The sequence below is a fragment of the Spermophilus citellus genome, assembly GCF_964194105.1.
Source record: "Spermophilus citellus genome assembly, chromosome: 2".
NCBI lineage: Eukaryota > Metazoa > Chordata > Mammalia > Rodentia > Sciuridae > Spermophilus > Spermophilus citellus.
Window position 1 is genome coordinate 224,003,695 of NC_138183.1, and position 24,835 is coordinate 224,028,529.

The window sequence follows — 24,835 nt, forward strand, 5'->3', positions numbered from 1 at the left end:
GGGGAAAAGGGTTGGTATGGAAGCCATATAATTCTGAAATCCCCTTCTTAAACAATGATGTTTATCTTCTTACTTTTGTTCTATTTTTAAATACAATGATGCCTGCTCTGTTTTGGGATTAGTACTTAGAAGTGTTTTATACTCTCAGTCTAAGTCTGCATTTTCATTTTAATATAGCTTGAAATACCCTTGTTCTCATTACAAAAGATGAGTCTAAATGCAACACAGGGTATTTCAGAGTATAGTTAAACATAGTGGTAAGTATTAAAATAATAAGTTTGGCTCTAATGAAAAATAACATCTGGTTCTCAAAAAAATAGTTCAATGTCAAATGATCCAGCTGTACTACTCTTTAGCATATATCTGAATGAAATGAAGTTGTATAGAGTTACCTTCATACCAATTTTTATTGTGGCTTTATTTACACAAAGTCAAGAGTCTTCCCAAGTGCTTATCATCAGGTGAATGAATTTTTTAAATGAGGTATATGTACATAATGAAATATTATTCAGTCATAAATAAGAAAGAAATTCTGTAATTTATGGGAAAAAAATGGAATTGGAAGACATTATGTTCAGCAATGTAAACAGGTAGAGAAATTCAACTATCACAATTCAAATTCTCTCTTATTTGGAAACTTAGAAGGAGGAGGAGAAGGAGGTTGAGAAGAAAAAGTAAGTATTGAGAAATTCTGGTACAATTGATATAATCATGTAAATGGCAAATTTTAAAGATGTAAATAGAGGATTAACAGATATTTAATATAAAATATACTTTTTCCAGCATCACACCAATGGGAGTATTTTTCTTATTATTTTAAGTGGGGAAAAAAATGTCTTACACCTTAACTACAAATTCCTATAATGTAATTAAATACTATTAAAATACCTAAGTAAGTAGGATCTTTCATGTTAGGATCTAAGTTGTTAGATATAATTTCCTGGTTATCTGGTAATAATTGCTTTGTGTGAAGATTCATAGGCAATTTTCATGTCTCTGACTTTAAGTCACTGTTATGCTAATAGTTTCCAAATAAATATAACTTTATATATATGTTGACTCAAAAACATTGGATTGGAAAATATTTTCTGTTTAAGAAATCAATGTTCATGACACTTGATTTAAAAAATAATCCAAAATAGTAGGTAAACGAAATGCATACTATAAAAATATGTACTGATATAGCTGTACCTAAAGTTTCTTCATGACATTTGGCATAACTCTTCCCAAAGTTTGAAACCATCCCTATACAGATTTATTGCTATGGATTAATCTCTATAGTTCTTTTCAATATCTTATTGTCCCTTTGCGTAACTGCTCAATATAAAGTGATCTGAAAACAGATTTATGTCTGAAACAGTATTAGAAATAGGTCACCAATAAAAAAAAAAAAAGTCTATACTGAAAAAAAGGAAATGATTAAAATTAAGTAGGTAGGGCTTTTTGTACTTGATGTTATGGATACTTTTATAAAAAAAAGGCATTTTTGTACGTATTTCTTTGATATTTCTACATGTGTTTTATTCATCAAAACAAAATTCCAATGCTCCAATTCCTGCAAATTATTTAGGATGAAATGGAGCTTTGTGAATACAAAATTGCAAATTAAGCAGGTGAATGGCAGACGACATTTTTTTGTGATGATGCACAAAGAGAGTAGATGAAAATTTTAAAAAACTAAAAGATTGATGTCCTTGGGCTGAAAGCATCAAAACATTGTTTTGACGGTGGGATCATAAAACCAAATTACAGACATCAAGAAAGGACTAGCAAAGCATCTAGGTATCATTTTGGGAAGACAATGTTTTTCCGCCACTTGCTCAAATAATTTAATTAAAATACAATCTAGCTTATGCTTTTAGGAGTTCTAACTTTTCCAAAATTGAATGTATCTTTTCATTTCCTAAATTTTCCCTCTTCTATTGAACCACCTCCCTCTGTTGCTAAAGCTAATAATGTGGGTGTCATTTTTAAGCCCTTCCAGTATCCCTTTCTTCCAGCAACCAATCTCATCTAGAGAGTTCTTTAATCTTTCCTGTAATCTTCCTACTTCCTTCTATTCATGATGTTATTATCTCAGTTATGCATCATTCACAGCCTATTAACTGGTCTCCATGCCTCCAGGGTCTTCTACTCCAAACCATCCTCTATTGGTCTATATTAATATCAGAGTGATCACTTAAAAACTATGCCTGATCATATTCTCCCCCTGCTTGAGCCATACAAGCAACTGTGTTTACCTTATATTTTTTCTCTTTTGCTGTCCACTCCATCCAAAATATGTTCCACACATAGGAGCTTATATTTGGCAGGTCCCCAAAGTAGATCACTACATTCTCACTTTTAGGTCTTCAGAAATATGCTGCTTGCTTTAGCTAACTCTACTTATTCTTTAAGCTTTAATTCAGATTTCACCTCCTTTGTTTGGAATGATTTTATCTAACTCCACTCTGGAAAAACATCCTGGTGTTTATCATAGCTCTCTATACACAATACGATTATACCATATTGTAATTCCTTGCTCTTCCAACTTGACTGCAAACTTCTAAAGTTGTACTGTCCAATACAGTGGCCAATAGTCACACCTGTGACTTTTTATATTTTAGAATTATATAAGAAGTTGAGAATTCAGTTCCTCATCCACAATACGGGCCAAGAGCAATATGTGCCAAGAGCAATATGTGCCTAGTGGCTACAATTACTGTACACTGCAGATACAGAATATCTTCATTATTTCAAAAAGTTCTGTTGGACATCACTGAGGGAAAGAACCTCACATGCTGACCCTCAAGTACATGCTTAATAAATGTTTTGGAATTAATGAATACACATAGAAATTTTTAAAAAGTTGAGAGGTTAATGTTTGACAAATGTGGCCTATTCGTATAGTCTCTTGAAGGCCATTTAAGTATTTTTTCCCATCCCTCCCTGTTACCCTCTTCTCACAAGTCCAGTGGTCTGGCTGCTCCTCACGTGGCCTTATTAAGGAAGATGCCTCAATATTGGGACTGGTTAGGGGCCAGAAGTCCTTATCAGTCTATGTCCCTAGACTTATTTTGATTTTCTTAAAATAGGAAAGTCTGGTCAAATTTCAAGTCTCTTCAGACAACCCAGATTTCTTAAACACTTATGAATTTAGAAGTTTATACACTTAATGTACAGGTATGAAGTAGGTGAAAATTTCAAATTACATATCAGAACTTTAAATTATTCACATCTATAGTTATATATCCTTAAATATTGCTTAGTCTCCTTTCCCTGTTGGTTCTGCGTGTGTGTTTGGTGGGACGCAAGCAGTAGTTGTGCCATATGAAGTGATTTGTACCATCTCTTAAAGTACTTAAGAAAATCCTAACCCGGAAGGAAAATAATCTCTGGGTTGGCAGTAAATGACTTGTAATGCCAGTGATTTCTTGTTAGTTAATATCTGCAATAGTTTTATAACATGCATACCTGCTTTTAAAAAATATGAAGCCTTCTTTTCTATTCTTATTTTATGGGAAAGATGGGCTTGGTAAAGTAAGAATAGTGTTATGAGCTAAAACTGAACAGATCATGGAAACTACAGTTAATTTTGTCAAATTTTAATTAACAAACATGATAACACAGAATTTAATTTAGTTGCTTATTCTAAGACATTTGTACATCTTCCACCTAGTCAACAGCAGCTTCTCCAGCAGACCCAGTAAAGATGATTATATCAGATTAGGAAGCCACGTGACACCTGGAATGTATTCTCTTTACTACTAATGGAGTTTGGAGTCAGGTCAGATGCCTATGTTAAACAGCAGTGTTACAATTTTAGTCTTTCTTCATTTCTCTCAATTAGTTTTAGGCAAACTTAAAATAAAGGGGTCTCACATAAGTTAAAATAAAAATAAATATATATATATTTTGCAGAATTGCATTCTGCCTCCCTAGATTTGCACCTGTTGCTCTGACTTTCCAACTTTGGTTAAAATATTTGTAGGTGAAACATTAATTTCAGGTAATTTGCTACTCTCTTAGTAGAAATGTTGATCTTCATATATACATACACATATTTTCAAACATACAAAAATAAAATAGTACTACAAAATTCTATAAACTACATATTATTAAAGAAACCTCAAATTATTATGGAAATGTTCTGAGAACACATCAAAAAATGTTTGAATTTAGGGGCCTCAAAGAACATTCTTAGCGTTAATATCTTAATGAAAACACCTCAGATTAGTAAACAATAAGTCAAATTTATCTTCAGAATTGTGTTAGCTATAGGATGAAAAAGTCATGTCATCTCCGCTGTGAACTTCACTTTAGCAAAAGAGTAAACATATTTCCTCTACATCAGCTACAATCAAGGCATTAGCAGTATGCTGTGATTGATTATCCTGGGAGCTGTTGCTGAGAAATGGATATGCAGCACAGGTTTTTATCACTCCAGTTTGCAAAAAGCTAGTCCCTTGTTTAGATATCCTAGTTATAATAAGTGACATTATTAGGCAGTTCTTCTACTTAAATGACATAAGGATTCAGTGTATCAGCAGCTTATAATAAGCCCTTTCAAATCTGATGATTCCTCTCCCTAACACATAAGTACTTTTTCTGTTTATAATACAAGTGGTAATAGAAGACCAGATGGTTGTGACTTTTAGTTAAGGTAAATGACACTTAAACAAACAGAAAAATAGCATTAGGCTATTCAGGGATTTGAACTGTATCCTAAATACACAGTACACCTTAAAGGACTATTAGTGTTAGCTATAGAGTGACCATTTTCTAATGCTGTCTAATTAGTGAGATTGTTTTTCAGGTTGTCAATCAATTTTATTTAAATATTTTCTAATATACTGTAAAACAGCCTTATTATCGCCATATTATTGCATTTCCAACTTCCAACTTTTAACAACATTATATCTTTAGTACATCTTGAGAACATTTAATCAGTTCTTTCTGAAATGTAAAAATTGTCTCTATTTCTTACATTTCTGTCAATAACAATAATGATATTGTTGTTAATGTAACCTATAATTCACAAAGAAAGATACTATATTTCCTGTTCACCTACCATCACTCCAGCCTGGTTGTAGACTATCATTTGATGAACACTCATTTTTCTGTATAACACTGAAATCTGTGGTATAAGGGACGACCAAAAAGCCTTAAATAACCTGATACTTTTGAAAGTTTTAGAGTAAATGTAAAATCATAATTTTTCTGGCATGTTCTTTTAACAACAGCAAAAGATCTCTATGCAGTAATCATAGGAATATAGTAAAATGGCCATATCACATTTTATTCATATATCCATTTTCAGTACAAGTTAGTTTTGAGAAACTAAAATTCAGTAAATAAAGTTATGTTAGAAAGAATTAAAAAATTATTCTTAATTTTTCAATGATTAGACACTGGAAAGCCAAAGTGTATACTTAAAGAAGTTTACAAACTTTAGTAACAACTTTATCCACCATTTATCTATCAATCCATTAGAAGTTCAAAAGAACAAAATAGTATAGTAGTTAAATAAGTTCAAAGGCACATGCATTTCTACTGAAATGCAGAAAACTGTTATTATCACACAACCTAATGAGTGTAATCACTGAATGTTACAAAAGCAACTTAGCCTTCATCATAGCAAAACCACCAAAACATTTCTAGAGCATGGAACATTCCCCAAAATGAGACTAAGATAGGCCCAGCATAGCTCAATCCCACCATCTTTTAAGAAAATGTATTTTAGAATAAGTTCAGTACCCAAAGTCAATTCATAGTAAGATAAATTTTAGTCTACTTAATAAAAAAAAAGTCCAGATAGGAATTGCTTAAGGAAATAAACATTTGATCAGTTCTTTGTTCTTCTAGTACACTCTGTTCTTTTGAGATATTTTCAATATTTGCTTTGATTTTCATCTGCCATTATGTCAGGTGATCAGGTAGCTTTGTCGCTGGAAGTCTCTCAAATTTCAAGTCTTCTATGAAGACTAGAATGACCACAGGTGAGCCAAATCAGAGTAGCATATGGTATGGTGAGATACAGGTACAGCTATCTTTCTGAAAAGTCACAATACCATTCATGTGCTCAGAAGCAAGTCTTTAAGAAGAAACTGAAGTAGAACAGAAACTAAAAACAAAACACAGACCCTATTCATATATTCATTTTTTTTTTACCCTTCAAGTATTTTTAAAATAACAGATGCAAAAATCATGATTTACAGGCTGGATACTCAGCTAAAATCAAAACAAGTCCCTATTATTAAGAACCTTATATTCTAGAGCAGAGGTTAGCAAATTTTTTTTTTTCTGTAAAGAACCAGACAGTAGGGCTGGGGATGTGGCTCAAGCGGTAGCGCGCTCGCCTGGCATGCGTGCGACCCGGGTTCGATCCTCAGCACCACATACCAACAAAGATGTTGTGTCCGCCGAGAACTAAAAAATAAATATTAAAAATTCTCTCATTCTCTCTCTCTCTCTCTCTCTCTCTCTCTCTCTCTCTCTCCCCTCTCTCACTCTCTCTTAAAAAAAAAAAAGAACCAGACAGTAAGTACTCCAAGCCTTGTGGACCATATAATTTTTGTCACAACTACTCAACTCAGACACAAACAATAAGTAAGTGAATGAACATAACTATGTTTCAGTAAAACTTTAGATTGCAAGAAAGGCAGCAGGAGGAATACAACATTTTTAATTGTTGGAAGACCAACATTTTTTTATTACAAGTGAAAGGGGAACTAGAACCACATGGATCTTTGAAAATAAGAGTGACAAAATGGCTCTTAAAAAGCCTCAGCATTAAAAAGGATCACATCAATTAATAATAGTAGAAGCAGAGAGCAGGAAAATGGGAAAGGGATTAGCAAAGAGAGCAGTCAGAAATTATTATTATTTATTATTATTATAAATTATTATTGCAACAAAAAAAAAGAGATGAGTTGGTCTTCTACCAGGATATCAGTAGTGAGTGACCATGACAAGACATAGTCTGAATCTGATTATATTTAGAAGGTAAACACATGATTATCTAATGCATTTGGTGGATGGTAAAAGAGGAAAAGAATCAAGTCCAAAGGCCTGCATAACCAGAAGACTGTTAAATTGGGAAGTATATGGAAGGAATCTGTGTGGAAGAGAAAAATCAGAATTTTGTTTTGGACTTTATAATTTTGAGATGACCGTGTTAAGTTAGAGACAACCATAGGAAGTTAGAGATGACTGTTATCTACTAAAGTAGAAATATTAAAAAATTAGATACATAGTTCTTGAATTCAGGTAAGAGGCTGTAGTTAAGATAAATATGAGAGTAAGTTAGATGATACTTAAAACCATGAGACCAGATGAGGTCACCTAAAGTGTAAATGTATATAAACAAGAGAAGAAGTTTAAAATATGAAACCTTAGTTACTCCCTTAGTCACTTAGTCACTTGGAGGTTTCCAATTTGGGGATCTGGGGAAGAATCAACAAAGGAAACTCAGAAGAAGCAGTTAGATATACAGCAAGAAAACCTAGAGAAGTACCCCAAAACTAAGTGAAACCAGAAGTTTTAGTCAGCTTTTTTGCTGCTGTGACTAAAAGATCTGGCCAGAACAACTGTAGATAAGGAAAAGTTTATTTTAGGGCTCACTGTTTCAGAGTCTTAGTCCATAGAAGGCCAGCTTCATTCCTTGGAGCTCAAGGTGAGACAGAACATCATGGCAGAGAGCGTGGCAGAGAAGCAGTTCACATCATCAGGAAGCAAATAGAGAGACTCCACTGTCCAGATACAAAATATATATCCCATAGCCATGCCCCTAAATAACCATTTTCTATAGCCACACCACCAGCTGCCTCCAGTTAAGACTCTCACAACCCAATCATTTCTCCTCTAAATTTCCTTGCATTATCTCACATGTGAGCTTTTAGGGGACACCTCATATCCAAATCATAACACCAGGTTTCAAGAACAATGATTTCAAATGCTAACTAGACAGTAAGATGAGGAATAAAATTTGCTCACTGGACAGATAATGAAGAAGTCATTGGAGACTTTACTAAGAACTATTCAAAGTGATGGGGACCAAAATCTAACTAGTATGAGTTTAAGAGAGTATATAAGGCTTAAGAGTGGGATGAGTAAATATATACATCTCTTTCATCATATAGGAGGATGTGGTATCTAGCATGTTTGCTTGTTTAGAGGGGAGAATTTACAGTATATTTGCTGACAGGGATTTACTATATTTCAAAATACCTAAGTATTCCACAGTTGTATTATGAATTAACTAAAATTCACAGCTCTACCACACAATAAATATTATCCTCATAAATATTATAAAGTGTTCTTCTCTCCATTAGCTTTATAATAAAATGTTACTATATACTTTCTAAGTTCTGGCCCTCTCTTCCCTAGGGGAATTAAACAGGTTTTTACTTTATCTTTTGCCTACTAAGCAAACCAGTATGAGAATGCCAATTCATTTTATTTCCTATTTGCTCAATGCTCCGAATTTCCCACTAAATTTTTTTGGGGGCGGGGGCGGGGATGCAGTATGAGGGACTTAACTACTGAGACACACCTCCAGCTGGAGGTGGGGTGTTATATTTGTATTTTATTTAGAGTCAGGATCTCACTGATTTGCTTATAGCCTTGCTAACTTACTGAGGCTGGCTTCAAACTTGTGATCCTCTTGCCTCAGCCTCCCAAAATGCTGGGATTACAAGTCATGCACTACTGCACCTGGCCTAAATCATTTTTTGGTAAAGTAGTGGCTTCTAGAAGCAAGGTGAGGAATCCCTGTAGCATATAGAGAAAAGAAAGATATTCAAGATATTTGAGCTGATTATATTATTTATCTTAAGAGTTACGAACTTAATTCACATCTGAGTAGTCAATACTCAGCCCATAACCCAAAGAGAGAATCATTAATCTTAGTAACATCAAAATAAGCCAAACCAACTGAACTAGCACCTTAACATAGACTGCAACTCTAAATATTTAATGTAAAAAAAAAATAAATCTGGTTTATAAGTGTTGCTTGCAGCATAGACTATTTAAACTCTGGAATGATGATTCCACACCACTTAACCAATGATCTGTTTACATCCTTTTTTGACAACTTACAAACAATGCTATTTCTTTCATATGCTAAACTCTGTAGTCTAGGCTCCAAAGGACAATCTTGGTGTTTTGCTTTCTGAAGTACCTATATACAAGAATAATTTTTTTTTGGCCTGGAATTCAAAACACATTTCATATTAATCATCTTTACTATACAGTTCAACCAGGATCTAAATAGTAGTGTCTTCATCTTTAAAATAATATTTTTTTTCCTAAAATAAGGTGAAAAACCCCACTTTAAAAAATGCAGCACCAGCATGCTTCTGTGATAACTGAAAAAGGGAACACTCTAGAGAGACAGATCCTGCAAATAGTTTTGGATGTCTTTTCAGAGTTTTCCGAACTTAAATGAATTTTTGTTATAAATCACTTTTATTAATGGTGATTAATAAAATGAGAGACATTTGCTAAAATGGTTCTGTAACAGCTACACAATTCTTATTGCTTGAATAACCCAGCCTAGTGAAACTGACATTAATACTTTCATCTTCAACATTATAATCTTCTCTCTCAGAACCAGTACTGGTACTGATCAGAATTAGATCCCTTTGTTTTTGAAATAACAGAAACAAATATATTTTAAGGGAAGTACAATTTGATGAAATGGAGTAGAAATAATAATTAGATAAAGGATATTCAGGGAGAAGAAGCAATGGCATGGTGAGGAGTACAGATTCTGGAGCCAGACTACTGGTGTTTGAAACCCAACTCTTCTTACTGCTTGAAATTGGGTGATTTATTTAACCCCCTGTTGTTTACTTTTCCTTTCAGCCAAATACTAATACCTAACTCATTGGGTTGCTATTGTAATAATTAAATAATTTAACCTTTGTAAAGAGTTTTAACAGTTTAGAGTAAGTATATAATGAGTGTTAACCAACATTATTTCAATTATGTATTATACACTAATAAATGTCAATGAAAGTAAATGGAATAACTTAGAACAAAATGGCAGTGTTCTCTAATTTGTCCATTTGTTAAACATATACAAAACTTGATGAACAGCTTCCTTAAATAGAATATTTTAAAAATTTACATCTCACAGTCCTCTGGGAATCTTCTCTCATTCCTTAGTAGAGACTTTATCTAAACCATTCTGTCCTGACATTTTCTAACTCTCACAAAGAAAATAACAATAAAGGTATTTAAGTACATAGATGATGCTATTGTTTATTGTTTTGTTCTGTCTGGACAAAATTATTTCTGGATATTAAAAAAAAGGCAGAGGAGGAATCTCACAAAAAGAAAAGGAAGAGAGGATCAAGAGGGATAGAGGATAGGAAGGCATGGGGAAATACTGGGGATTGAAATCCACCAAATAATGCTAGGTATACATGTTAGATATCTGTGTCATTCGTATATAGATGAATGATTTATTGTGGCGTATTTATATATAGACAGCATAATTTGGTAGATTTCATCCACCATTATCATTCACATATATATATATATATATACATATATATGTGTGTATATATATATGTTAGATATATATAAATGATTCATTGTGGTATATTAAAATATAATTAACAATAATAAAAGAAGGGAGATCAGTAGAGCAGACCAAGGCTCATGAAGGAAGGAGAAGAAGATGGAAAGGGAATATACTAGGGAATGAGACTGATCAAACTATATGCATATATGAATGTGGTATCATGAATCCTACAATTATGTATAATTATGTACCAATAAAAAAGCTATTTTTCATCTTAAGTACATAATTTCTAAAGCAACTTAGAAGTAAATAGAATATCTCATGAGAATAGTTATATGAAGGTAAAATCATATAGAAAAGTGACATTTTTGAAAAATAAAAGGATACAGTGTTCATGATGAAAGCCACAGCAGAAAAATAGATCACCTGACATTAATACTATCATCTTCAACATTATAATCATCAGCTAACAATTACTGTGTATTTTAGTATTGTGGTAATAACATAAAAATATTTACATAATACTATATCCATAATACCATAATACCGTCCATCTATTATGGATAATAAATAACAGGTTATCTTACTGATCAAGCTTAAAGGGCAATCAAAGGCTATCATAGTTCAAAATACATTTTTAACACTGAATACAATTTTACTCTTCAGTTATTTCTTTACAGTAGGGATGAGCAGAAGTAAAGTTAGTTAACATAACAGCTGTAGTAATAATTTTATACCAATGCAAAATTTAAAGAGAAAATTAAGTCACAGTTATTAAAGTATGCAGAATATAAGCTAAGTAAACAAAGTCTCACTCTTCCTATAAGTTCAGTCACAGAAGCCATCAGAGTGATAAAAAAAAAGCTACCACAGTATATCTGCTTGTCATTCTTTCATTCTGTTGTTCTTGCACTCTTTTTTTTACCTAATAGGCAAGTGGCTTATATACAACTTATATTCTAAAAACTTTTAAAAGACTTTTTAAAAATTAAACTACAGACCTTATTTGATTTAGCCAGATTTTCCATTGATTACTCAGTAGGAAACTTTCTTTTTTTTTCTTACAATACAATTAATTTGTTTTTTATTTGTTCTTTTTAGATATACATGGCAGAAGAATATATTTTGATACACATACACAGAGTATAACTTATTCTAATTAAGATCCATTTTTGTGGTTGAATATGATGTGGAATTAGGGGCTGGGGATGTGGCTCAAGCGGTAGCGCGCTCGCCTAGCATGCGTGCGGCCCGGGTTCGATCCTCAGCACCACATACCAACAAAGATGTTGTGTCCGCCGAGAACTAAAAAATAAATATTAAAAATTCTCTCTCTCTCTCTCCTCTCTCACTCTCTCTTTAAAAAAAAAAAATATGATGTGGAATTAGACTGGTCATGTATTCATATATGAACATAGGAACCTTAGTCTGATTCATTCATCAGTAGAAAACTTTCTAAGCCAGGAATTCAGATTGATTTTAAGTCTCCTCCTATCTATGACAGTTCTTTAGTCATTACTTGTTTTTTATGACCTTGATATTTTTTTAAAATATTTTTTTAGTTGTAGATGAACGCAACACCTTTATTTTATTTATCTATCTTTTTATGTGATGCTGAGGATGAATCCAGTGCCTCACATGTGCTAGGCAAGTGCTCTACCACTCAGCCCCATGACCTTTTTGAGAAGCACTTGTCAGGTATACTGTAGAATGACCCTCAATTTAGGTTTTCTTGTGATTTAACTGTGGTTTTGTGATTTATTTGTTTGATTTTTTGGTAAGAATATCACAAAAGTCACATGCCTTTCTTGGTATTTCAATTCAGGGACAACATTTTGTTGATATGTTTTGATGTAGGTGAAGTTAACCTTGATCACTTAACTCAGGTGGTGTCTGACAGGTTTCTCCCCCTGGAAGTTACTACTAAGTATCCCAGAAGAGATACTCTTGAGACTATGCAGCTATCCTATTTCTCCTCAAATATTTGTCCAATAATTTAGCATTCATTGGTATATTCTGCTTGTAACAAGTATAACTGAGATATTTATATAGGGTTTTAAAAGGAACTAAAATATATGAAATATAATGGCCAAATTATTCCTGATATACTTAAATTTGATTGGACACAACATTTTTTCTTATATTTAAAATACGAATAAAAGTTATTTTCTTTTTTCATTGTATTCTGTTAATATTAATCAACTCTGATACCAATGAATAACATAATTGAAATATTACTTACATAAATATGGCTTTTAAAGAAATCTGATGGACTAGTGGTGAGGATTTTGTCTCCTTCCAAACCAATTACTCTTTTACAAATATTTGATTTTGGATCACTCGGGCTTTTTGCAATCACAATGTCACCTCTGGGGGGGAAAAAAGGTCAAAGAAATACCAGTATTATATACTAAGCACAAACACATGCACGGTATTGCTTTAATAATTTTATAAGGCAACTTAGAGACAGACACACCCTATCCTCTACTACTGACCCTCTCATGTATTTACCAACTTTAAGAACCCTTATAACTGACTTGAGTCAGAATCCAATGATTGTAATGGAAAAATTCATGTGATTTCTAGTAATTTTGGAAGATTCTACATTTTTAAAAACTCCTATAATTATTATCCTTTTTGCACCACATCAACTATGTTTTATTTCTGTATCCAAATTTTTAGAACCAAAACAATGGAAAAATAATTCCATAAAAATACCACCAAACTAATTAATTTTACCTCCCAGCACTGACTGATACCAGAGCACTGACAAGGTAGAAACATTATCTATGTTTTCCTAGAGATCAGCATGGAAGTTATGTAACCCATATAATTTATAATATATAGTATAAAGTACTTACATTTGAAGGGGGGAAAAAAAGACACTACCAAATACAATGCTAAGAGCTGAGCAGCTATATGCTTCAAAAATGTAATATCATATATAAAAATAATCAGTATAGGTCTGATCACATGGAAAGCATAATTCATGAAAGAAATAATAATCTACATGATAACAAAATAATAAACATCTTAAAAAGCAGAAAAAAAAAACTGGGCGTGATGGCACACACCTGTAATCCTAAGTGGCTCAGGAGACTGAGGCAGGAGGATCACAAGTTCAAAACCAGTCTCAGCAATTTAGGGAGACCCTAAGCAACTCAGTGACACCCTGTCTCTAAATAAAATACATAAAAAGGCTGGGGATGTGGCTCAGTAGTTAAGCACCCCTGGGTTCAATCCCTGGTACCAAAAATAAAAAAAATAAAAACTGGAGACAAAGAACATAGGACTAATGTCCCCAACCAAACAGAACACAATATTCTTTCTGCATAAAATGAGAAATATGTAAACTGTGTTAACACACAAAAGCTATAGTAATAAAAGGAAAATTATAGTTAAATCAGAAACCTAATTATTGCTAATATTATAAGTATTACAATGAATTCTAAATTTTTTGATAGCCAAGTCATTAAAAAACTAAGATTAATTACATAGGAATCATAATTCATAAAAGAAAATTTAGTGGAAGATGAACATTTCCCAAAAAACTAAATCAAAGAGGAATTCATAACCAAATAAAAGACACCATCTTCCTCAGAAATTTTACAGAAAATGTAGAAATAGTACAATGTTCATGACTTGAGGCTATTGTTAAAAGAAAATTTTATCAAAAAAATAAATTCTATAATTTGGTGGCAATGGATATTGCCTTCTTTGGAAAATAGAATAAACTCTTTCCAAACACCTAGAACCATGTCAATGGAATTCTTTCAATGAACAAGTTTACAAAGATTTTAACACACAATCAAAGCTGATTTGAGGCAGCTTTGGAGGAAGAAACTTTCCATGTGTGTTTTATGAAACTAAAGTTCTTCAATAAAATAATCAGGATAACGATTATGGTGCAATTAAATGGCAAAGAAATAATTCAATAATTCAAACTGTTTTTGTTTTGTTACAATACCAAGAACTAAACACAGGGGCACTCTCCCACTGAGCTATATTCCTAAACAACATCCTCTCCCCACCGTTTTTTGAAATTTTGATACAAGTTCTAATTTACAAAGGCTAGCCTCAAACTTACAATCTCCCTGACTCAGCATCCCTGTGCCATTATGCCTGGCTAGTCAATCTGCTTTTACAAAAATCATTGTTAATGTGGAATATATTTCTGGTAATCTAGGCAGATATGGGTGTAGAGATTAATCAAAATACATATCCTTTAGACTCAGCTCTCAGAAAAGAGTTTTAAAAGCAACCTAACAGAACTATTAAATTTTCTTTTCTCATTTGTAGTTATAAATATTCTTTTTAGCTGGGTGCAGTAGCACATGCCTTGAATTCCACTGACTCAAGAGGCTGAGGCAGGAGGATTACAAGTTCAACACCAGTTTCAGCAATTTAGCTAGGTCCTAAGCAACTTTACAAGACTCTGTCTCAAAATAAAATATTAAAAGGGCTGGGGATATTGCTCAGTAGTTAAGTGCCCCTGAGTTCAATCCCTGGTACCAATTATTTAATTAATTAATTAGCCTTTTTATCCTACTAGATGGCAAGCTTTTGAAAAGATGTTAATAGCTCACTCGTCTTCACTTATTTATAATGTACAGCACATCTTATAAATTAAGTGCATATTTACTATTTGTTGAAAGAACAAGCAGTAAAAGAAGACTATCTTAAGTATTAGTCTTCTGTGCAGATGATGAAGAAGAGATTCATGTGCTTCAGATATGACACATGCAGACTTTTATCCATCCCTAAAGGAAGGCAATTCTACCTTTTGAAACAGGCAAAAGGATATCTCAATTCCTGTGAAATCTTAAGAGTTCTATGTTACAAATAAGAGAATCAGGAAATTAAATATTTTGTTCTTTTTTCATTTGTGCCTTATAATTACACATAATAGTGGGATTCAATATATGATATCCATATATACACATAACATAATTTGATCATTCTCATTCCCCAGTACCTTTCCTTTTCCTCCCCTCCTCCCTCACCAATCCTCTTGCTCTACTCTACAGGACAATATTTTTTAAAGTGGAAGTTAACAACTGATTGCCTTGGCTCTAAAAATTACTTTGATATGTTTTATATGAATGACAGATTTTGAGATGTCCTGAAACATAATGGAACCCCTGGATGAATAGAATATAAAAATGAAACCCTCAAAGAATCTTAATTTACTGAATTCAGTTATTTGTATTACTTATCTGAATGCAAATAGTATATAAAAATAAGATAACATCGAGGCACTTGCATTCAGAAACTATTCAGCCAATAAGTTCAGCACTACATTAAGAATGCTTAAGGATTAGGAGTAAAATCATGTCATTAACATATAATAAAAACTTGTCTTCATGCTACAATGAGGCAAAGGCACCACATAATGCAAAGACTGTATTAGCTTATTTTTAAATAAGTAAAAAAGAAAGAGGAGTTAGAATATGGCCTATCATATGTTTTGTTTTATACTCCCATTTCTACCATTGGGTTTCTTGAATTTATTATATATAAAATATCTGCACAATTTCCTAGGAAACATGTCAGATCATATAGCTTGACTAAAAGTTAGTTTCTTCTGCAGAAACTAGGGCTGGTGAAATATCAATAAATGGAAAGGGCAGCTTTATGCTATTTTTTTTGATGATTTTTTCCAAGAATACAAAGTAGGGTATAACAAAGGTGAATACTGAAAGAGGAATGCCTAAGCCCATTTATTATACCATAGCTAAATATCAGCTAATGAGAGCAAGTTTATAGTTTTTCTGAGACAAAAAGTGGAATAAATTTATTATTTTCAGAATAATGAAAATAAATGGATCAAAATTTTAAATAATCAGAGAGGTACACTTTAGAAAATACATTAAATTACTAATATTTGACATCCATTCAGAAGGAATTATACTCTTAGACTGAATTAAAATAAATATTTTTACAAGGTTTGGAAATTTTGATACTAGGACTTAAAAATTGGTTCAGTGACAAATAATATTTGCAAAGTAGTTATTCAATTTAATATAATTAATCAGGAAAACAATAAGAGATAAAATTCCTAGTTCTCAGCTATATACAATGATATAATCTAAAAGTTATCATTATAGGCTATATAAATAGAATAAGACTGTCATCAACAGAACTACAGAATTGCTTTTATAATTAACCAGAACACTTATTTGATATGTAACAAAGTTCACAAGTCTTTAGTTGTTGAATGAAAACATTTTAAGACCCAATAAAAAAGTAAACTTAGGCTTACATGTATGTGATAAAAGGAATTGCTAGCTATTGTGGACAATAATGTGAGGAGACACAGTGACCAGAGAGACTAATCATGTTTAGAGAATCTATTAAAATTTCTCAAAATAAGAAAATATTTGACTCAAAGTTTCACTTACCTGGTCATAAGTTTCATTATTTACAAAAGATTTTTTTATAGATAAAGATAAGAAACTACAGAAAAAAACACGACATGTATGTGTATTCTCACTGTATATTTAATACATCTATGACAGACATTTACCTTTGGATACCATAAAAATGTCGGCTAACATTTTCTGCAAAGACAATATCTGAATTTTGAATTGTTGGCTCCATTGATGGTCCAGAACACTAAAAAGAGAGAAGTAATTTTGTAATTTGAGTTAAAAACCTCTTTAAATTTGAAAGAAATCATCTAAGCAGGCTTATTAGAGAAAGAAAATCAAGTAAATGTTCTTCAAGATTGGGGGATGATTGGTAAGTTGGTGGTTCCCAAATAAGTTTAACTCTAGCATGGCCACAAGTCTGGAAACACAAATATATTAAAACTTATTTCTCAATATTACATTAGAATATATGAACAAAGTAACATTATACATGTTTCCAAATTTTGGCCACCCTGTACAATGTAAGCTCCATGAGGACAGGTTCCTTGTCTCTAACTAAAGCCAAGAACAGAGTTTAGAATAAAGTTGATACTTAGTACATATTTGTTGGATGAATAAATGAATGATTCACTTTCTTGTTGTTTGTTAAATATCATCCAGTAACTATGGTGGTAATTTATTAAATGGTATAATCATATTTTCAATTTCATATTTTCAATATCCTTCTACCTCTTCAAAGAGAATAGGTTACTCATTTGATGGACAAATTTATATTTTCTATTGAAAAATACTGGCATAATGAGATGTATTTTAAAGATATACATATTTGCATGTCTTAAAATAATAATCTTGATTTATGTCTCAAAACTGAAATGTATAATAACTGTTATTGAAAATATAAATACAGTCTCCATCTACCCTACTTTTTTGTAAATAAAAATTTTGATTCAAAACTTTCTACTCAGGCAGAAATAACAAAGAATACTATGAAAGTTTGTTTGCTACTTCTAGAATAACCAAGGTAACTTTGAAAAATTAAGGAGAGAAATTTCAGTTAAATGTATTTATTTACATAACTCCAACTCAACCTGAGGTTTTTGACTGTAAATCTGTTGGTGCAAACATAATATAAAAAAATAACAACAACAACAACAACAACAAAAGAAAAACCTATTGACAGGCCAGTCAAATATTCTTCCAATTACATGACAAAGGATTTGAACAGTCAGTTGGACACATTGATGATGTAATACTGAGAACAAGCATTGTTAGAGGATGAAGAGACAGCTTTAACATTCTAATTGACATTTGCAGAGTAATCATTTGTTTTAATGACACTTAACTTCAGTAGTTCTGAGTAGGAGTTTTGGAAACTGCACAAATTTGTGTTGAAATTCCTTATCTGCTACTTATTGTGTGACCTATTTAAATTAAATAGACCAAGAAGTGTAAAGACTAAATGAGTTAATAAGAACACAACATTGAACATATCTTGGAAACAGTTAATAGCATTCAATAAATGGTAACAATTATTATTATATTATTAGTCAAGTAAGAAGACCTTATGTGCCTGTTAGAATACAGAACACATGTAAAGGCTCTTATATTCATATTAGTGTCCATACAAACACTCTCTTCTATCCTAACATTTTAAAAGATTTTGTTTTAACTTTCATAAGTTATTCATTAAATATCTTCAATTTAAATGAAGGGGAACATATTTTCCTCCAAATAAAAACAAGTATATATTTAAAATGAATATTCTTCAATGTAAAACACTTACCATTACAACACCACCAACGTATTCAAAAGCACAATGGGCTATACAGCCATACTGAATAGTATAGCCAACAAGTCGGAAGGTTTTTCCCAGAACACCACGAAGCATAGTTCTATGTAGACTCTGCCACCATTGGCCTGATGTAAATTTCAAAAAGTTTCACGATCAATACTACTCAAAAACACTTAAGAAATAGCTCTATTCTAAAATATTTCATAGTCACCAAGAATATACAAATATAGTTTGGTACCACAAAGCAAGAGCTTATTGAGCTTATTTTAATTTCTGTTAAAAATATTTTAAGTGGCTAATTGCTACCAGATATTTTGATCTACCAGAGATTGTACAAAATAAATGTCACTGAGTTTATCTATAATTTAGATAACTAGTAGATATTGAACTAGTCTGTTCCCTTCCATGTCTCACTTATTTCCTGGCATTAAGGCAAGCACTTAACATATTAAATCTTTCAAAGAAGAAATAGTTTTTCCTATTTGTTCTTTGCTGTACTAATATTGGGTTTATTATATATTGTGATACAATGGAGAAGCCATTAGAAGAGCTGTAGAGAGTCAAGTTTTAAATTGGTCCTTTTGTGAACTTATGTGATCTTCTGTGAAATTAAACCAGTCAGAGGCTAAATAAAAAGAAAATAATCCCAACAGCTTGGGAGGCTGAGATAGGAGGATTCAGAGTTCAAAGCCAGCCTCAGCAATAGTAAGTCACTAAGCAACTCAGTGGGACCCTGTCTCTAAATAAAATACAAAAAGGGACTGGGGATGTGGCTCAATGGTGGAGTGCCCCCGAGTTCAACCCCCAGTACCAAAAAACAACAAAACAAAGGAAATAATAATATCTCAAAAAATGGTTCTGATAATCAAATTCAACAATATATGTCAAAGTATTCTGGAAATTATAGTTACTTACAGTTGTCCGCTATTAACTGCTGATATAATAATGAACACATGAATATTATAAAATAGCACAAAGTGCCACATATTTTTAAGATATAGAATATTAGAATATTCTATAAATTTAAAATATTAATATAATTTATTTAAAATATCTAGCATCTGTGCGTTCCTTTCCCTTTATCTCTTACAATTATATTTCGAGCATTCTCAACTAATACCCTAGGCTACTATACATTGTTCTCTGATTAAATTTCTTAAAATACTTCAATAATATTTAACAGTTGTTGAGTGCTTGCTTACTCTATATCAGGCTTTACATAAACTACCTCTGTTAGGCAGATATTATTGCCATCCTCAATTTATACATAAGAAAAAAAGGAGTCCAGTGGTAGTAACTTGCTCAATACTACAAAGATGGTAAATGAGAGGAGCTCAAGAACTAAATCATTAAGTTATGCTGACTCCCATATTACTAAACTAATCCATAACCCCAACAGATCTTTAGAAGATCAAGCCAAATTACTTACAATTATTTCAAAGATCTGGACAGATGGCTCCCCTCCCATCCTCATTCCATCCTGATCTTCCCTAATGCTCCTAAGTAAGTTGAAATATATTGATCTCTCCCTCAAGTAAACTTTGACCAGTCAATACTTATTTATGCCAATACCCATGCTTGAAATATTCTTCATGATATTTGTGGTATAACAGGAAGTGTCCTCTTGTTCTTGGCACAAAGCTCCTAAAACTCTTGGAATAACTGGTTGACAGGAGCCCTTTTCAGTCACACTAAGAGTTGGATGAGGTCTCTAAATAGCCTGATATGGAGCTGCTCACACAAAAGAGCAGCTAGTTACTACTTAGAACTTGCTGTTCCATGCTCCAATCTCTAGGAAAGAAGTGAGAGGGCTGGAGATTAAGGTCTACAAAAGTTCTGGGGAAAAAAACAATAGCTGTTGGACAAATAGATCTAAAATTTGAGGAGCTTTCAGGTATCTAATGCATCTGTGGCTAAGAAGAGAGTGGCAAACCTCAGCTCCATGGAGACCGAAGTCCTCCTGCACTGGAGATCTTGCCCTATGTACCTCTTCATCTGACTACTCATTTGTATTCCTTTTAATATCCCTTATAACAAATTGGTAATCATCAGTAAAATGTTTGCCTGAGTTCAGTGAGCTATTCTCACAAATTATCAAACCCTAGAAGGGGGTTTAGGAATCCCTGACTTACATACTCAGTCAGTGGTACAGGAAACCTGGACTTATAATTGGCATCTGAAGTAGGGTCAGTATTGTAGGACTGAGCCCTAACTTATAGAACAGGAAACTAACTCCAGGTAGAATCAGAATTGAATTTTAAGACAGTTAGTCAACATCCACAAGAGAATTGATTTGTGGTATCAAAAATGTTGTGTGAGTAGAAGAAATTGTGTGTTTTTTGCGGATAGCCACGACCTACCTAATTTGCTACTATTCTCATTAGGTAAACTTTTTCTTCTCCTCTGGATTCCTGGGGTCGTTATTGTTCATTTTTGTATAGTTAAGAACATTGTTTCTAGAATAAATGTGCAAGAGTTTGTATACTGGCTCTACCACATTTATCTGTGTGACTTTCAGGAGGTTATTTTGCCTCTATAAATCTGTGTCCTTATCAATAAAATGAGCTTAATATCAGTACCGATATCAGAAAGGATATTAAGGATTATACATGATGAATCATGTAATCTGTGTGGAAGAATATTTAAATAAATGTTAGTTACTATTTTTTTTCATTTGGCAATCAGCTATACTAACTATATAACTTCACAACATTAATTCTATTAGTAAGTTTCTCAACAACTTGTCTTTCCATAAAATAACAGAATTTTAGATACCAGCAGCATAGGACAGTATCTTTTGCTTATTAGTGTTTATTCTCCTCTAACACATTCAGTATATCTCTTCTCCTGATAAGTCTTCATTGGCACCTAGGCACTCATCAACCTTAAGCATACACTGATTATACTTACCATACTATATTTGTCTATGTCTGTCTCTCTTATTATAAACTATATATATTTGTTTATATGTCTGTGAATCTTAAAATTTTCTTAGTAAGTTTGTTGTAAGCTTATGTATATTTCAGATAGTATAAAGGAGTAAATATATTAAGTAGCTGGGAATCAGGATTCTCACTGTAAGAGAAAAAAGCAATTAGACATCCAGAATCCCCACAAAAATGCTGCAGATTAAAAGCTAACAATTTGGGCTACAGAGATGTTAGCAACTAAAGAAAGCCACACAATGTTAAGGAAACAGAAGTTGGACTTCGAGACCTTCCATGATCAGCTATATTAGTGAGGATGATAATAAAGTTGCCTCCTATGAGTAAAGGCAAAATTGAAATAGATCAGCCTTAAGAAGGAATAAGACCCTGTTCATACGTTATCACTGGAGAAACACACAGGACCCTTTAATTTTCACAGAAAAAATACATCATTTAGAACTTTTCTAGTGCTTTTAAATTGTACTTGAATTGAAACATAATTCACACAAAATCCATCCTTTTGAAGTGTACAATGCTTTTTTATATATTCACAAGGCTATACCACTATCATCATCTATTTTTAGAACATTTCTGTCATCTCAAAAAGAGGAATGACTATACCCATTAGCAGCCTGTCTCCATTACTTCCTTCTCTTCCTTACAGCTCTTGGCAACCGTGGATTTGCCTATTCTGGAGATTTCATATGAATGAAATAATATAATATGTGACATTTTATGACTGGCTTCTATCATTTAGAATAATGTGCTCCAGGTTCATCCATGTTGAAGTATGTAAAAGAATATAATTCCTTTGTACGAAAGAATAGTATTCCAACGCATTACTATAACATTTTTGTTTGAATTCATAAGCTAAAACACATTTGAGTTGATTGGGGCTATTATGAATAATGTTGCTATAAACATTTAAGAACCAGTTTTATGTGGATATATGTTTTCAATTATCTTGTATGTAAACCTAGAAATGGAATTGTGGGGTCAGAGTACTGCTGTAAAATGTTTAAATTTTTGCTAAAAGAGTTACTAAACTGCTAAAAGAGTTACTAAACTGCTAAAGAACTGTCAAACTGTTTCCCAAAGCAGGCTACTTTACGTTTTCACTAGCAATGTATAAGGGTCCCAATTTCTCCATATCTCTGTCAATACTTGATATTATACTTGTTGATTTTTTCCATCCCAGCAAATGTAAAGTAACATCTCAGGATGGTTTTGATTTACATTTTCATTATAATAAATAATGTTGAGCACCATTTTCATTTGCTTATTGGCCATTTGCATATCTTCTTTGGAAAAGGGCTATTCAAATCCTTTGCTCATTTAAAACATTAGATTATAATTTTTAATTTAACTCAACCAAAGATTATTAGCATACTATAAATGACTGTTTCAATTAAAACAAATTATAATATAGAACCACATTTTTTAAAACCAAAAGGAAAAAAAATACATAGCAAAAAGAGACCAACAAATGATTCAGATATTAAAGTTAACATACAAAGATTTTAAAATAACAGCATGAAGAAAAAGAAAAAGAAGAAGTAATTCACAAAGAAAAATCCTGTGATCATCTCAAATGATGCAGCTGATAACATTCAACATCTACTCATAATAAACTTAAACAAGAGCTTTTGCAGCCTGGTAAGGGTTATTTATAAATACAAACAATAAATAAAAAACAACAAAACTCTAGAGACCACGTTTTACCTAATGAAAAATAATGATTTTCACTAAAAAAGGTATGTTGAAAATAATGAGGTTATATCAATCAACTTCAATAATTATTATTATCAGACCATATTAAGAAAGCAAAACCCAGCCATTTTCTTCATTATGAATTTAAATATCAGATCATAAAAATAATAAAATTAAAAGATATTGCATATATGCTGGCACCACTAACTGTTCCTATAATCCCATATACTCAGTGGCCCACAGATTGAATATAATCATTTTACAAATTCCAGTGGACAATTATTTTCAGTAGAAATTTTATAAAATGCTGACTGTAAAATAAATGCTAAAGACCCAGAATATAAACATTAAGAAAAACAAAGTTGATAGACTTACTTCAGATATCAAGATTCATAATCAACTGATAGTAATTAAGATATTATATTGGGAAAATTCAGACAAATCAATGGAATAAAGAATCCAGGAACAGATCCACACATTGAAGATTATCTAATTTACAAAAACGGCTCTAATAGAAATGATGATCTTTTCAACAACATACACCTATTTAGAAAAAAAAAAAAAGAAAGAAAGAAAGAAACGGCCACCTTGTCCCACACCCTCAACATACACAAAAATTATTTTGAGGCCTAGAGTTGTAGCACAGTGATAGAACATTTGCTCAGCATACACACAGCCCTGGGTACACACAGAGCTGCCAAAAAAGAAAAAAAATGGATTGTATATAATTTTAAATGATAAAACAATAAAACATTTAGAAAAAATAGGGATTATTTATTTTAATTACACTGGGGTAAGGCTAATATTTCTTAAATAGGACAACAAGTACTAACACTAACGACTGATCAACTGGATTATATAAATCATATGTTACATCAAAAATACTATTTAAAAAGCAAAAGGGCAATCTACATGTTGGAAGAATATATCTAAATAAATATCTGACAAAGGCACATACAAATATATATAAGTCCAACAGATCAGTGACAAAAAGATAACCTAATAAAAAATAAGCAAAATTCAGAGACTTCACAAAAGAGGACATCCAAATTGTTAATGTATTAGTCAGGTTTCTCTAGAGGAATATAACCCATAGAATATGTGTGTATGTTTTTGTGTGCATGTGTGTGTGCGCGCGCTATAAAAGGACAGTCATTAGATTGGTTTACACATCAGAGACTGGATAGTCCCATAATGGCTATCTATAATCTGGAGAGCTGCTCAGTCCAAAAAGCTAGGAACCCCTCCACCATTTCAAGGCCTGGCAACTCCTTAAGAAGATGCTAGCTGGAGTTCACATTCAAAAGCTAAAGAAGCTGAACTGTGATGCTCTTAGTCAATGGCAGCAGCAAAACAACCAACCAACCAAAACACATATACACATTCAAAAAAAAAAACAAAAACCCTCAATCTGTTCTAGAAGAATCAATCTTTCATGCACAATATGCCTTCCTCCTCCTCCCGCTTTTTGTTCTATCTAGGCCCCCAAGCTATTGGATAGCACCCCAAGTTCAGAGAAGATCTT

General features: G+C 32.3%; 1 protein-coding gene across 10 annotated transcripts in view; it reads right to left on the reverse strand.

The window, feature by feature from the left end:
* Positions 1-24,835, reverse strand: part of IMMP1L (inner mitochondrial membrane peptidase subunit 1) — a 71,261-nt gene that overhangs the window by 12,489 nt on the left and 33,937 nt on the right. For all 10 annotated transcript variants that reach the window (XM_081282077.1, XM_081282071.1, XM_081282078.1 and 7 more), the window contains 3 exons: positions 18,665-18,798; positions 17,037-17,125; positions 12,753-12,879 (listed from right to left, as the gene is read on the reverse strand). In XM_081282077.1, coding sequence (XP_081138203.1) covers positions 12,753-12,879; positions 17,037-17,125; positions 18,665-18,769 — 321 coding nt within the window. In that variant the 5' untranslated portion in view covers positions 18,770-18,798. The remainder of the gene's footprint in view (positions 1-12,752; positions 12,880-17,036; positions 17,126-18,664; positions 18,799-24,835) is intronic.